At 34.6% G+C, this 16,836-nt stretch overlaps 1 protein-coding gene and 1 long non-coding RNA gene across 2 annotated transcripts in view; both read left to right on the forward strand.

Annotated features, from left to right (window-relative positions):
- Positions 1-7,404, forward strand: part of LOC123548623 (uncharacterized) — a 28,450-nt gene extending 21,046 nt beyond the window's left edge. Inside the window, exons 12-16 of the mRNA XM_053546893.1 lie at positions 1,387-1,512; positions 3,524-3,646; positions 5,462-5,587; positions 6,022-6,147; positions 7,289-7,404. Coding sequence (XP_053402868.1) covers positions 1,387-1,512; positions 3,524-3,646; positions 5,462-5,587; positions 6,022-6,147; positions 7,289-7,404 — 617 coding nt within the window. The remainder of the gene's footprint in view (positions 1-1,386; positions 1,513-3,523; positions 3,647-5,461; positions 5,588-6,021; positions 6,148-7,288) is intronic.
- Positions 7,405-10,159: 2,755 nt separating this feature from the next.
- LOC123556663 (uncharacterized) lies at positions 10,160-13,557 on the forward strand. Its single transcript, XR_008371431.1, has 3 exons — positions 10,160-10,299; positions 11,002-11,105; positions 11,542-13,557. It is a non-coding gene; the product is annotated as an uncharacterized LOC123556663 (long non-coding RNA).
- The last annotated feature ends 3,279 nt before the right edge of the window (positions 13,558-16,836 follow it).

The following is a 16,836-nucleotide window of genomic DNA, read 5'->3' on the forward strand; positions in this document are numbered from 1 at the left end:
TTTACTGATGGTAATAATAGTACAAAACTCTATCTGGTTCGTTTCTAACATAAGTTTCAATCATAGTTCTGAATTTTATGTTATAATTGTTTTTGGAAACAATTGATTTTTTTTGTTATTCACTTGAAAATTAAAATGTGCTACGACTTTTAATTGACAAATTTTTAATGTTACATGCAATCACAAAAGGATGTAGTAATCTCAATGGAAGCTGTATACCGGTAGGATCATTACTAAAACAAGGGTGTATAGCATTTCAGTGCGTCCGTAAAACCTCAAGGTGTGGACTTGTTCTTGTGAGAGGAGGTATAATTGCCGTCTAACATATTCCTCTAATGTATACGGAACCATGGTATCTTAAAAACAAAATTCTGGACTTTCTGTTATAAAACTGGGTTTGTACATCTGTCTCAAAACATCAACATCACACTGGTTTATTTTGAGATCGAACTTGAAATTGGCCAATGGTAGAATAGCATTCTGAGACTGGTCTCAAAACGTAGTTTTATAACCTTTAACCTCAAACGGTTTTAAGTGAAAACTCGAGAATCAGCCTGCCTTTATATGCAATATCCTCCTTGAACTTTGGTGGGAAGAACATTTTCCTTCATAGCCCTATATTCACTACGTGAATAATTATAAAGTTGCTCTCTGTTCAAAGAGTCATGTATATATATGCACTGTAAAGTTAACTTCATTTCCTGTTTAAATTGTCATAATTTATACTATTTACTGCGAAATCATCTTTGGTTTATTGTTTTGCTGGCTATTGAAACATTCAGTTAGACATTGACTTTGGTTTAGTTTTCTGTTTACAGACATGTATCCACTTGGTAAAGTCTTCTGTTACATAGTCATTTAGAAATTTACCTTTTCCAGCTTCATAAGCACCTCTTTATAGTGACCTTATAAACCTGCATACAGTATTTGTGTTACAATTTATTATTATGAATATTCATATGTGTCTTCTGAAGTTCTCTTATTATCTATCACTATATCTAACTTCTTTTCAAAAGTATTCGCTGTAGGATATAAATTGTTTTCCTTCACATGAGATCAATTTGTCTATATAAAGTTTATAACATTTTCTATACATTTCAGTCGTAGTAATAAAGGACATTCGTAACTATTCGACTAGATAATAATTTCAGTTATTTAATTCATACAAGACTTTACGTTAATGTTTTTATTTAATGATTCCTGTTGAAGTATATGTTAAGTACGGTATCTGTTGTAGCTTTCTGAAAGTAAAGGCAGCCGATTTGAGTGTGTTTTTGGGCTTCCGAGTGTCGTCTGCGTTGGCTTTCTTTAGTGTCTCATGGACTTCTTAATCTTTTTTGTGTTGATTGATTTAAATGTTCTGTTCGATTGACATGTTATTCACAGACTGTCCATGGTTAGATTCCTGTAAAGCACCAAATACAACATGGGAATACAATTGTATGACATACCGCTGTGACATGAATGTAAATGGTGGACATTATCAATGGAATGTACTGCCAATCAAGTATGGTAAGACAACAATGATGTAGTTTGTAATACAACATAGGAGCATAACTGTATATCGTAATGCTGTGGACTGAGTACAGAATATGTACATTATCAGTGGAATGTACAACAAGTCAAGAATGGTAAGAGAACATGTAGTTTGTACATCAGTATACATGTAGGAGCAAAAGTGTATTACATTGCAGCTATGACATGAATGTAGAAGAAGGACATTGCCAATGGAATGTACTGCCATTCAAATATGGTAAGAAAACATGTAGTTTGTACTACAACATAGGATCATAAGTGTATGCCATAGCACTGTGGCATGAGTAGAGAATATGGACATTATCAGAAAAGTTTACATTACAGCTAGTCGAGCCTGGCAAGACATATTAAATGCATGGCTGTTTGATATAGCGCTTGGGACACGAATGTAGAGGAATGATATTAACAGTGCAATGTACAACAAGTCACGTATGGTAAGTACTAGAGCATAAGTGTATGACATAGCAGTTGTGACATGACAGTAGAGGAAGGACGTTAACAATCGAATGTACAGCCAGTCAAATCTGGTCAGAAAACATGTATTTTGTGGCATGAGTATAGAATAGGGACATTATCAGACAAGTTTACAACCAGTCGAGTATTGGAAGAAAAGTTAAGCGCATAATTGTTTGACATAGCGCTTTGACATGAGTATAGAAGGAGGACTTTATCAGTGGAATGTACAATCAGTCAAGTATGGTAAGAGAAATGCTTATGATATAACATGAGGGCATAACTGCTGTATGATGAACCACTGTGGCAAGAATACAGAATATGGACATCATCAATTGAATCACGGCCAATTACACTTTGGTAGAACCACCAACCTTCCCTGAATGAGGTTGGATGGCTTCCGCACATGAAGGATAAACGCCCTGAGCGAGGTTCGAACCCACATCAGTGAGGAGCACGTTATTCGAAGTTACCGCCCTAAACAATTCGACAGCGGAGGTCCCTGTCAAATATGGTAATATCATTTAAGAGCTTAATTCAGAGCACAACTGTACCGCATAGTGCTGTGACATGAATACAGAATGTGGACATAACTAGTGTAGCGTTTGTACGACAACACTATTTTTATTTTTGCATGCAGCTTATGGATAATAAATTATTTTCAGTTTTCATTACAAGTTTCTCTAGAAAGCATTAATAAAATGCTCCTCCATTAGCAGCTACCAAAGCTTGTTTATTCAGTACATACTGTGTGCAATACAATTGTGTCTACTAATTTTGTGTTAACCTACTCGTTTACTTACGTCATACAGTAGAAGTATCGGCCTCAACATCTTCTGGTTTCATGTGCACATCACTCGTTGAGCTCTGTGCTGCGCTGCCTATTGGTGTAATAGATGTGTTACTGCTTTTGACTTGAACATCACTGTAACAATAACAACACTGCCTTTAGATGGAGACGTTGAAGCAATTACGCTATCCATCTGTCTGCATGCTTGTTTTTGAACACCCTTGTCAAAGTCATGGGTTTATTATGAGCTATACACTTACAAGCCATAGCTTTATAATGAGTAATACACCATTTGTTTATATAAACGCAGTACAAAAGTAGACTACAACATTGTGGTTTGCTTATAATATGTCTTCTTAAGTCAAAACGGGTCAAGAAAATAATATTGCATGTATATGCCATGACTGTAGTACTGTAGCTCAAAGATGAACAAATTCAGCGTTTTAGCATTTTCTGGTTCGTAGTATTTTGATACCAGATAAACTTGAAAATGAAATTGAGTTTCGGAACCATTCTCAAAACGGAGGATTGTTCTGAGCACAGTCTTAGAATTGACCGCTGGCAAGGCTTTGTTCTAAGACTAGAGTCCAAACTTAGTTTTATAATCTTAGATCCAGGCAATACATGACTTTATCTCAACATATGCTTAACATTTGAGCTTTTTGCCCTATATTGCTGAACAGACGCTGTTGCTTTAGCTACGCTTTTAAATACGAATCAATGCTTAGAAGGAATCTGCTTTAGGATGCAATGACGGGAATGGAAACTGCTACGAAGTTGGCACGAATGTAAGTGGCCAGTGCTTTGACGCGGTATGTCGACTCAGTGAAAACAAGACGGTAGTCTACCTTGATGTTACAAAAGGAGGTAATATATACCGACCAAGAACTTATCTAATTATGTGTGTTAGCAAGTATTGTTTGTGTTAATTGTTTTGGGGCATCGGAATTGAAGATAGACTCAGAAAAGATCATTATTGTCTTGTTTACATATAAAAATCATTCGTTACATGAAATATAAATGTATACTAATCGCTTGCTTTACATTACCCGCTTGAATACACAAATGATTTTAGCTTATATTCATTATGCTGTCGGCCCTTCCTTGAGGCATATCTCTGAAACAGCATAGTGGAACTTCAAATGTTCTCCATCATAATACAACGAGAATCATGCATGACTCTGGACAATAGGTCTAAGGTCAAATAGTTTAACATTGTGTCCACTCCATATCTTCTAAACTGCTCAGAGATTGTCATAAGGCTTAATTAATTGTTTACCTGGTAAAAGACAATGTGCATAGCGCATTACCAAGAGCACTAGCTCAAGGTCAAGGTCACGCTTGGAGACCAACGGTGAAATTGCTGGATTTCAAGCTAATTTTCAATCAATCGCACATGTCAAATGTTTATAGTCATAATACTATATGAATCGTACCAGGTCCAATATCACACTTAAAGGTCAAAAGTCAAATAGTGGGGTTCCATGTCCGTTCCAGTCTTATAAACCACTGGAAATATTTGCTTAAGATTAGCATCAGTTAATAACACGCAGAGTTTATATATTAGGTCACAAAGTGTAAGGTCATTGTCACATTTAGAGGTCAAAGGTCATGCTCAAATCATTTGACCTTCCCTGTAAGTTGCATCTTGGGGTATTAATCACCATTAGTTATAGCTTAAGTTACTTTTATTTTCTACAAATATTTAGTTTCTAACGTAAAGAAGCACTTATAGTAAAGTAAGGACACTGATGTTATGCGTATTCAATGCACACTATTAGTTTTTAAATTAGTTTTCATTTGCCATGTGTCTGTTTAAATAAGATGAGGTAGAACTAAATTTTCCTCACGTTCATCGTTGACATAGCAAATACGTCAATGGTCATAATGAAATTTAATTCCTACATGTGCTTATCTAAGGTGACATGCACTTATAGTTAGTGGCATATAACTTAAACGTATATACAGCTGAAGTATCTCATATATAGCTTTTATGTCTGTTTGTGTTCTGTCACATTTGTGCTTTGTGTAAGAGTACAACTTCAGTCTTGACCACTGTAATGGAGTAACAAAACAAAAAGGCTCGCCCAAGCGGGTTTAGTTAGATGTTTTATAGAGGCCGTGTTTGTCTATGTAATAGAAGAGTAGGGGTTCACGAGAATAACCTCATTATTCGAGTGTCCCCTGCCCTTTCTGTTTTGTATCATGGTCCGCCAATATGAACAACGGATTCGCCTACTAATTTTGATTGACAAGTTAACATTTCATTTTAAGCGTTGGTACTATCACGTGACAAGCGTACTCTAACTGAAATAGAGAACGGTTTCATAAATTTCATAAAGTTCAACATTTCCCTACAGTATTCTATATGTAGGCGGGACCTATAAGACACGTTCTCTAACTTAGTTAGAGTACGGCTTATAGCCACGCCTCTCCTTCTCTTGTAGAATATTACGGATAGAAGTTCACAGCTATAATGAAACTCCAGGTAAACCATGATACAAAGTCATATTTGTACAGGCGTTAAATGTTAGGTTGTTGGCACATTCTTTAAAGAGCAATATTATTTAAAATAGTTTGAATTGGAAGAGATCACTTTGACTCCGTCTATATATAGTTGCACAATATTAATCCATATGCTTCTTTGCTTAACTAACTTTTGCAAATATATCAATAACCCAGGGTGCGCTTGGAAAGATACTTGTAAAACTGTAAATGCTACATGGAAAGATGGGTGTCATGACTTTAAATGTGAATGGATTGATACAAAAACGGGCTTTACAGCTATTGTGAATGCAACAGATGTTTGTGAGTTGACATTAGATGTTTTCATTATTTCCATGTGCATGAAGACAAGTGCTGTTATTTCTTTTTATGTCATATAATCTTGTGATTTTATACACCTTAGTTCATGAACATGAGTCTGTTAATAATGGAGAAGCTGGTTTGATACTGTTCAGCTCACGTGACTGGTATTTTTGGAAATTGCATGTTCACCTGAAATTATACCATTGTCTCTAAGACAACAGATTCTGGATAGCTGATGTTCCTTTTACTCCATAAATAGCTGCTTCAACACAGCATATGGACATTATATATTTTGTCAATGTATTATGTAATAAAATGTCCATATACAGATATGGCATGAAAACCTGTACAATATTGCTCCTATTACATTTGTCATTTATCGAACACATATCACAGAAAATAAAACTAAACGTGTATACTTTTGTGAATATTAGCATGTGAATGGAATAACACGTGTTATAAACAAGACGATGTATGGTCAGATCGTTGCATAGACTACAAGTGCATCGTAACACGGGAAGCGGACGCCGTCAACTGGAGCGTACAAACCGTGCGACTTGGTAAGTGGAATATTTCGCAATTACAGTAACTTGGTGGTGTTTATTTAAAATTGAAAACTTGAAACTTGTTTAATCAAGGATTTAATGTTATTTTTGTGTGTTTAGACAAGTGTTTCTTCCAAACCACTTTGGGACTTCTGGCAAAGACATAAATCGCACTAGTGATCCAATGTGGATAAGTCACGTATAAACACACAAAAATAGCTTGCAACAATATGTTGTTTTCATCTCATGGGTATCGGAAAATGAAAAAAAAATGTCAGAATTTTTAACTTTACAATAAGCCAAAAGGCCCGCTCGCTTTATATTGTAGTTCTTCTTCCGATAAAATACAGTACCTGATCTGAATTCCAAACGTCCTTAAATCCAATGATAAATCACTTAGTCGTCTGGGTTTATTTATTATCTTTACCGTTAGAAAAATGCGTTTTAGCTATAATTTAATGATATTTTGGAATTTGTGTTGCCGCTTTTGAAACATTTTTTTCTGGCGACGCTATATTGTTTTTGATTGGTGAATGAAGTCTCAATTGATGTAAATATTTATATATTACCGCAGTGATCTTGACAGTTATGTCTGGTAGTTAGTTACACAAGTAACATAGCGACTTTGTTTTTAAATACTGTTGGATCACCTAGTTGGCCGTTTGGGCATTATTCCAGGCGCCACTAACATTTAGGATAGGGCTACAACTTAAGATTTTCATAGGAATCGTTGTTAAAGTTTTCTACAGGCGATATGATTCGTCAAGTATCTATTTGACAAGAACAAGCATGTTGAACAATTTCCATGCACAATGATAAATTGTGAAATCAATGTGTTGCCGTAAACACTTCTTCATCCGTAAAAATATTATTATTGTCTAGTAACACATTAGCTGAAACTCTTTGATTTCAGTATTTTTTTTTTCAATTTCAGTACAGTGTAGTCGCAAAGACGCGAATCAGTTATCTAGCTGCAATTTGTTTTCATTCTTCCAGGTGTATTTACAGAATAATACACTTTCTATTAAAATTATTATCTTCTATTGAACCAACACATTATATTAAACAATGTTTTGATGACACATATGCTTTGCTAGACTTGCATGTAATGTTCTTTTCGTGCTTTCTTTTACTTGGAAATGATTTGTCCTTTCAGCGTGCAGCTTTAAAGGCAAGTGTCTAGCTGTTGGTAAAGAAATCACCAAGAATTGTGTGACATACAAATGTAACCTCAAAGGTGACCAGTTAAGGTTGGATCCCAACAAACAGTAAATCCCCACATGTCAGCGTTAATACGACTTACTGAAAGGTTCAGTAAGAGTCTAATCGATTTGCTAGGCACATTGGAAAATTCTCAAAAAGCTGGCTGGAAGAAATACATCAACTCCCTAGTGTTTGCATATAACAGTACACTACATGAGTCAACAAGACTGTCACCCTACGAACTCATGTTCGGACGTAAACCTAAATTGTCATTAGAAGCTTTGTTTGAAAATGCAAGAACTGATAGACAAGTAAACAGAATAACTGAAGAATACATAGAAGATCTACGTGAAAGAATCAGGAAAACCAAAGAAATTATGGAGGCAAGTGTTGACACGGCAAAAAGAAAACAGAAATACTACTATGACAAGAAAGTTAAAGGAACTCAGCTGGAAGTAGAAGATCAAGTTCTCGTAAAAATATTTGCTAGAGGAGAAGGCAAACATGAGATTGCTGATAAATACGAGAATGAAATTTACACAGAGATAGAGAAACCAAGAGATGATATACCTGTCTTTGTAGTGAAAGGTAATGAATCAGAGAAAGTAAGGACATTACACCGCAATCATCTATTCCTAGTACACTACAGGGTCAAAACAGATGAATCAGATGGTGTTCTAGAGTTACAAGATGAGATAGATGGTAAAGAGGAATCAGCAGAAAAGGATGCATCCATAATAGAAGTTGAAAGCGAAACATCTGACTTGTCCGAAGATAGTAGCGATGAAGAAGTACTTGTAATTGCTCCTCAAGCAAAGACAAATGGGGACGCCCATAAACTTCCTGATCGCAAGCTAGAAACAGATTGAGTAAAGATAAAAGAGACAGTAGAAGAACACAGTTCAATTAAGTCTGATAAGACTTTTGATTCTGCAAAAGCTGAATCTGGAAGCAACAAAGACCAGGTATCGAAAGAAACAGGAAAACATAAACAACACAGAAGCAGTCAAGAAAGTAAAAGAAATACAACAGTCGAGGTAACAGAAGAATTAAACAGAGAACCAAAAGATACAGAGGTAAAAAGTCAGATTACGACAAAGAAACGAACAAGTCAAGAAAGGGAAGTTCAAAATATCATCGGAACCAACCAAGATACAAGTGCAGAGATTGATCTAATACCAGATGAAATTGAAATCCAAGAGCCAACCGGACTACTTGAGACTTCGAATTTTCCCGAAGAAACAATGAATAACAATGAAACTGAGACAGAAAATACTGAAGTCAAGGAAAGTGTACCAGTAAAGAAGAAAAAGCCCCGAAGACAACTACCAGAACCACCTAGAAGATCTGTTAGAACTCGCTGGAAGAATCCGAAATATGACGATTAGGTATTATACGGAATGAGGGAGGCTCCTTGCGACATACGGATCTATGCTCTACAATTGGTCATAGCTTCAGGTGTTTTAGACAACATTGACAGTGAGATTTCAAGAAACATTATTAATGCCATTATGAGATAAAAAATGATATGAATGTATAATTTTCATGTTACATATTCAATGAATGTCTTGTATTTATCTATGTGATTGCTGGGACGCAATTTTGGCAAGGAGGAGGGTAGCATTAATATAATAAATGTTACAATGGTATTTATTTGTTTTACTGTTTTATATTGTTACGCTTTCGCGTCATTTTAAATATGTCGATTATGTAGCGCGAAAAGTAAAATTACTAAAACGCGCATTTGTAAAAGATATAGAAACAGGTGTGTTGAATCTAATTGTGCATTTCATAATTTAAAGTATTATAGGAGTAGTCTATGGTATAGTGCTCGTAGTAGAGTATATATATACAATATTTTGTAAATGGATGTATATTTTAGTTAAAATAGATTTATACTTAGACCTGGTAGGAAATACGACGTAAAACTATATTACTAGGACAATGACGGGACGTCATTTCAGAAAGGGGAGAAGTATGTAACCGTGTCAAGTTTTCCGTCTATTTCAATTTTCTATTAGTTGCTTTGTGTGGTTTTATACCTGTTCTGTTTGTTTATCTGTGTTGGGTGAGATATCGTTCTCGAGCTCTTTCAGGTATATATCACTCCCGCGTTTTTACCTGAGTTGTTGTCACCTTTGCAGTTCTCTACACAGTCTTTGCGACCACGGAGCTTGTCAAATGATTTGATCATTCAGTTTGTTGGTCGTGGCTACATATATCTTTGTGGCAGGGTTCTGTAATACATCAGGTTCGCTTCTATTTGTATTTCATATACGTCTTGTAAATAGTGTTCACAAATGAGCTATGCTTTATTTGTTAAAGTGATAATTGTTACGTAACATATATGTACCTTGTCATGTACATTTCGAATTCAAGATGGCCGTCTTGTTGATTGAATAATATATTGGTGATTGGTGCAGTCACATGTTCATCTCTATGTTCACACTAGGTTTACTAATTTACAGTAATCAGGTTCACAGCCAGCACGTTGGATGTGTGATAGAGAGGTGACTTTGAACAGTGTCAGTGCGTTGTGTGTATTGGTCTTGGTACAACCAGTTAGCCTGATCCACAATTGATAGGTGAAATTACATTTATCATTGTTTTATATTTGCATGTACATGTATTTTGTAACTATTGAATAGTCTTGATCACTAATAGGCCGGTTATAGTGAAACATATGGTCAAACTAAACCCAACATGAGATATTTAGTATGGAATGAGTAGAGATACACAAGATAACACACAGAAAAAAAGTCCTCAAAAATATCACTAAAGGATACTGAGATATCACATCATATTTATTTGGGGGGAAAAGTATTTTCCGATGTCCTTTATCATGCACCATGTGCTATTTTTTCTCTACTTCCGGTAAGAAGTAAACATCGCATTTCGCTGTCAAATTGTTTGGAACACACTCTGTTCGAAGACTACTGGTTATTGTCAAGTGAATCGTGTATGGTAAGTAAAAATATTTATTGACTGAAGTATGTCAAATGTCTGTTACTAGGTGAATGCAATATTAAATTATATAGTTATTTGTTTTGTTTGATTTTTATGGGTTTCCGCGAAGTTCACTACGACAAAGTGTTTTATTCAAAACGTACTGATACACAGACCAGTATGAGATGTAAGTGTTAGTGGTACTCAATATTAGAATTGTCAACGATAGCTTATTCTGAAAAAGGTCTAGTAAAGTTAAATCAGGCACATGGGTTATGCATGGAAAATAGATATACGGAAGCGTGTTTGTGTCGTAAAAAAAGATGTTTAAAATTAATTTTGTAGAAACGAAATTAAATGCATCCATTTTGTATATCTAAGTAGTAGAAGTATATTTCTTTCGAAAATACCGACTATTTTATATGTCATTGTTATAGGATCAATTTTGTTATATTCAGATCAAAATTTATGATTGCGTTATGCTGTCTGTGGCATAAGTGCTACTAGAAGAAACAAGTTTTTTTTACTGTTCAAAGTGTTGCTATACTATTTGTCTAGTGTTTACTGGATTTCATCATGAGGTAAAACCCTTGCTATTTGGATTTGTAACATTTGATTTTTACAAAATTGTTTTAAATGCTTTAATACCAATGCATATAATTTCCTTGTGAAAATTTGTTGATACACCTTACACTTTAACACTAATCTTTCCATTTTCAGTGCTGAGGAGAATTGTGTTATTTGCGACATGAAAGACGAACGTAAAATAGCAACATTGGGTGAAAAAATGTGTAGATAGTTAATTTCTGCAGCCAGGAATAAAGGTACTCTAATATTATATTCATGCATTTCTGTAGTTTATGCTATTTCCTGGCTTATCTAGCATTGTATATTTATTTAAACATTGAGAAAAATGGAAGCAGAAGAATGCAATCGCGTGTTACTTATTACCAATTTAATTTCAATATTCAATTGTGTAGTGTATCTGTATTGAAAGAAAGGTATTTTCAAATCGCCATCTGTTTTTTCTCTGTATCATCGTATCAAAACATTACACGATACTTGTGTGTCATTGTATCTCCTCCTTTGAAACCTAAACATCTTGATATTTGTATATAAAAGAATGAATTATAAAAGGGATCATAATGAGTCTATTTATGTCAACCCTTTAATAAATATAGATTATATAATACTCGCCTATTAATCTTAATGTCAAATCAGTTGACCTTTATGTTTATTACTCTTTTTATAAAATTGCAGGAGAACAAATGTATGTTAGACCTGCGAAAATTGTGTGCTATGAGTGTAGAAAAATTACTGCCACTCGAATCTACTTGGAGATGCAAACGGTACCTCTATAACGTAGCGAAACGGACACATTCATCTGACTTCTTTTCATTTCAAATGCCTGTTCTGTGGTACAGATGCCAAACAAAATGACAAAAAGGAATATGATGATTTCCAAATTTCAGTCAACAATAAAGAAAAATTGGAAGCGAAGTCTTCTGTTGACTCTAATCCGTACATGATCTAACAGCAGTTCAAGTGATGCAAGATATCATCAAAAATGTAGCACACCTTTCAGAACAGGATGTCAAGTTCCGACTCAACATCAAACACCTCAAAATACTGTAAAACGTAGTAAAGGTAGACCAACAAAAGAATCATCTGAAGAGGCATTTTTGAAAACCATGCATTATTTTGAAAACACTGAAAGTGAGCAAATAGCTTAAATTATTAAATGGTCCCAGGCAAGAGTCTTTGTAAATAAACACTCTTAACATGATGACATTGAAACAGCTGGTAGTATATCATTCATAATTATGTTTGTACATTAAACACATTGAGGTACAGAAAAATCATTACGAAGGCAACAAGCACATCGGTAGTAAAGATACAGAGCCTAACTCCTACAGAGGCAACTGCAAAGTTTCATAATTTTAGAGTGCACTGTCATTAAAATAGAGACATGGATTGGAAAGGAAACGAACCCTCTTGACTTGGGATGGTACAAACGTGGTGATAAACTTGTTCCTTAGCACAGAGGTTGCTCTATGTCTGGCTGTAGATGTCATGACATTAACACTTAACTGACTTTCATAATTTTGAGAGAGCAAGGAAAAGTTTTTCGAACATACTAACTTTATAATAGAGCATATTTTTACAGTATATCGCATCGCAGAGTTTTGTTCTCACATTTTCGTACATTACGGCTATGTGTACATTTGCTGTTAGCTGAACATTGTAGTTTAGTATCGATTTTAAAACAGTTCTAACATTTTACTGTAGTGACCTGTTCTATATATACTATAGTACAGTCACTGTTGATCTGGGATTCTTTTCCTGAATGTTTCTTAATATACTGTTGTTATTATAACATTTATTACATTTAGTGCGAGTTTCAAGCAAATAGTTTAAAGATATTGCATGCACGTTTTATTGATGGGTGGACCCGCCCGCTAAGCTCATTGGGAAGAGCACCGATCTACGGATCGCGGGGTCGTGAGTTGGATCCTCGGGTGGGCCGTATGTTCTCCATGACGACTTGATAAAAGACATTGTGTCTGAAATCATTCATCCTCCACCTCTGATTCATGTGGGGAAGTTTGTAGTTGGTTTGTACAGGTACAGAATCCAGGAACACTGGTTAGGTTAACTGCCTGCCGATACATAACTGAAATACTGTTTAAAAACGGCGTTAAATCCAACACAAATGAAATTGATGGGTGGGGTAAATCTATAGTGTAAATTAATGCATTTATTGGTAAATGTCACAACAAAGCTTAGTATCAGCTTTAATTTATGTGATATTTCATATAATCAATGCCTCTGATCGAAGAAACAAACCAACGTATAGGTTTAAACTAATGTATGTTACCTAATGAATGAACCTCTTGATTCGTCTGAATCATTGAATTGCAAAGGGGTAGCCCTTCATAATCTCATTTTTTAAGATTTTCCAATGGGAATTTTTTTGAGGACTTTTTTTCTAAAATGCTCTAATGTTTAAAGATTATAAAACAATAAAAACATTTCATGTTGGAATTTGTTTAACCCTTTGACATAATATGTGGTAATATGACCGGCCTATAAGTGTTTTATTTTCCTTTTATTTAAGTAGGAGTGATATTTTGTAATTGTATTACCCGTAAGAATATTTGACTAGTATATATGCTGTGTTTATAACTATAGGTATACATATATTTGAAGCTCTTTGTTTATGAATGTATGTTTTTTACAGGGCTACTTATTTGAATACATCTCAACCACAGTACAGATCAGTTGTTGTAGTCCTTAGAACCCGTACCGCTGAATACTAGCTGAAGCCCAGTGACTTTCTAATAATTAAATAATACCCGATAAGTTCACCTGGGCACATTTATTCTGCAGAGTTGACTTGCATTTCACTGAATACTATTTAATACCCCTTTCTCTTTTCATTTTCTTGAAGCAAATGTATTGATATCGTGTGGAAAATAGGTCTACGACGGAGTGAAAATCTAGAAACTGTATTAAAATTGATGTAAAGTAAACAAAGAACGACCTCTTTTATTGGTTTATAGCCTACAGCAGAGTTACATTTTATTCGTTACTTTTTATTAACACAATATTTAAAGCTACTCGCCAACATTTTGAGTAAGCTTTTCAACATGTTTATTTCCACCAAGTTTGGCATAGAATGTATATATATATGACAATGAAAAATAAAATATAGATATTGGTACATATGCAAGAAGGATGTAAATTTTCTGCATTATTTCAAAAGAGTTGCAACGGTTTACTACTTTCTGCTTAATATTTTGGTAATTTATAAGAATACCTTGCAATAATTTTAATAATTAAGGTTAATAAGTTTGTACCACTATCATTTTCAGAGTACTCACTTTTTATGGATTTTTTAGACAAATTATAATCTTTTCGCATAAAATGTGTGGATTAGTCCCTTTAAGTTGTTGTGTGCAATTTATATATTGTTGTGTACAGTTTACAAGAATGTAATTATAACAGCTGTCTGGACTATAGCCGGTGTCCGTTTCCCCACCATGACCGTTTCATATATGCCATGGTAGGCCCTTAAAATTTGGGCCTCTCGCGACTTTCAATTCGGAAGTTTTGTCTATCTCATAATAGGCGTCTTCAGGCGTTTCGTCTGGAGAGGTTTTGTTTGCCTCACTATAGGCGTCTTCGGAAACTCATTTTAGACATTCGGACTGAACATTTATTAAAAGCATGTTAGTAATAGTTCTTTTAAGAAAGAGCAATATCTTTTCATTCTCATGGTAAGATCATTTTTTAAATACTCAGATTTTTAAACTAGACCGAAGAAATCAGTAAGAAACTGTTTGATAATACTAGTACTTGATATTTTTTATAAACTGCCAAGCTTAAGAATAAAAATAAATAAAGCAAGAGCCTACTGGATAGGTTCAATAAGGAACTCTCCACTTAAGTTATGCACTGATAAACCATTAGATTGGAGTCAAGAACCAACTGAAATACTTGGTGTCCGTTGTTTCTGCAAATGTATATGATACTTGGAATTAAAATGCTTCTCAACTTTTGCTGAAGTGTAATAATATACTCAGTGTATGGCCAAAAAGGAAACTTACCCTTACTTATATCACCCCATCCCTTGTATTAATGAAACTTTTGCCTATAACCTTTTATGGAACAACGGACCAGACAAAAATAAAAAGAGTAAACGCTGTCAAAAACAAAGAATCTGGAGGATTGAGAATGATATATATATTAAAGTTTGTATCTTAAGTCTTAAAATTAGCTGGATTGGAAGATTAGCTACTTTTAATTATGATACCTGGAACTCTCTTTTGACATTTTCATTTGGTAAGACTATCTCTTTAGGTTCGCAATAAAAGTATTCGCTATGGAAATACAAAATTCTTCTTGGTGGAATTTACAAAATACCCCCTCTAGAAAATCCTTATAAAAGGAAAGAAGAGAAGGAAAGAAAATCTCTTTTTTTTCGAAGAATGCAATATTAGGACCGCATTCAAAGTATATGGGGCTGTTGCTTCATACGACCCCGACATAATTCATATTTATATTAATTATCTAAAAGAAACTAAGAATTCTACCTTGACGGAAACCAAATTTAACAGGTTAGCACATAAAACTGTGAAAATAAGGTGTATATTGTATATAAAATTGCAGAGGAAAGGTGTTCTTAAATGCTCCTTAAATCCTAAAATGCCCCAGAATGCAGAATATGAAGGCTAAATTTCAAAATTTTCCGGAGGGGCGGGGGGGGGGGGGTCGTGTCGGACCCCCTCTGAGAAAATAAGCTGGATCCGCGCATGAATGTTTTAATATAGTTTTGGTGACGTCTAACATATACATTGTGACAACGTACTTCAGCTAGTGTGTATAGTCATACACTGATAGTTAAGTGTGCAGGAATGCATTTTTATGCCACACAGAGTGATATTTAGATTTAGGGGCGGACTAACTTAAATGCCCATATGTTAGTCAAAAGAAACTGTTTGCATTGCATCGCTCTTGACTAAAGGAAAGGGTTCACGGTCTTCCTACTACAAACGGTTGATTTGGTCCGTCTTGTGTTTTATGCCGGTTGTCCGATCAACGATATTAAGTACCGTGGCCGATGGCGCTCATATGCATACAAAAGTTATACCCGATAAGTTCCGATTCCGTTGACGGATCTATCCTGTGTCTGTTTTAGGAGAATTTCTGTAAGAACGTTATGACAGTAATATAAAAAGGCCGCATGATACTAAAGTTGTTGTATGAAATGATTTTTAAAGGATCTACCAAAATTCCTTTATGTGAAGGGGCGGTGATCCGCCTTTAATTATTTAGAACTTCTCTCTAGCCCCGTGTTTTAACATCGTTTATAGGTCATAAACACAATTTTCAAAACGAGAAGAATTAGTTGTTTCAGCTTTTGTGAATGCTGACAACTGTTTTTTGCTCTTACATATACCCCATAATAGTTACCAAGACAGCGTACTATCAGATGAACAGATTTATACGAAACAGATTACCGTGTAAAATGTTTTCCGAGAGAAGCTCAAAATGCAATAAATGGATATAGTTATTGTAGTGCAGAAGATTTATAATCATAAAGATCTAAAAAAGATATATAATTATAATTTAAAGAAAAAGTTTTTTTTACTGATATGTTGATTTTATAATGAAGTGAAAATTATACTCCTTGCCGTGTAAATCATTTATACAGTACGGATCGATGAATCTGCAAGCCTTATATATACCGAATCATTAGAAAAATACCATATTTTAGAATTCAACAGTTTGCATAACCTATATCGTTTTTTTTTTTTTTTCTTTTTTCAGATGAAACCAGTACTACAACTTGGATTGTTGGCTCATCTATAACAAAGGGAGTCTATAATAGAGCCTGTGTAAGTCCTGATGGCACAAACCTAGGTTTGTCTGGTAATAGTCTTATGGGAATCGTTTAGTGGAATGAAAATCTATCACGTAAAAGACACTATTAAACATTTGTAAGTATTCAGAGAGCCTCCAAAGTTTCTTATTTTGCACTTCGGAGGAAAC

Source organism: Mercenaria mercenaria, chromosome 6 (genome assembly GCF_021730395.1).
Source record: "Mercenaria mercenaria strain notata chromosome 6, MADL_Memer_1, whole genome shotgun sequence".
Classification (NCBI taxonomy): Eukaryota; Metazoa; Mollusca; class Bivalvia; order Venerida; family Veneridae; genus Mercenaria; species Mercenaria mercenaria.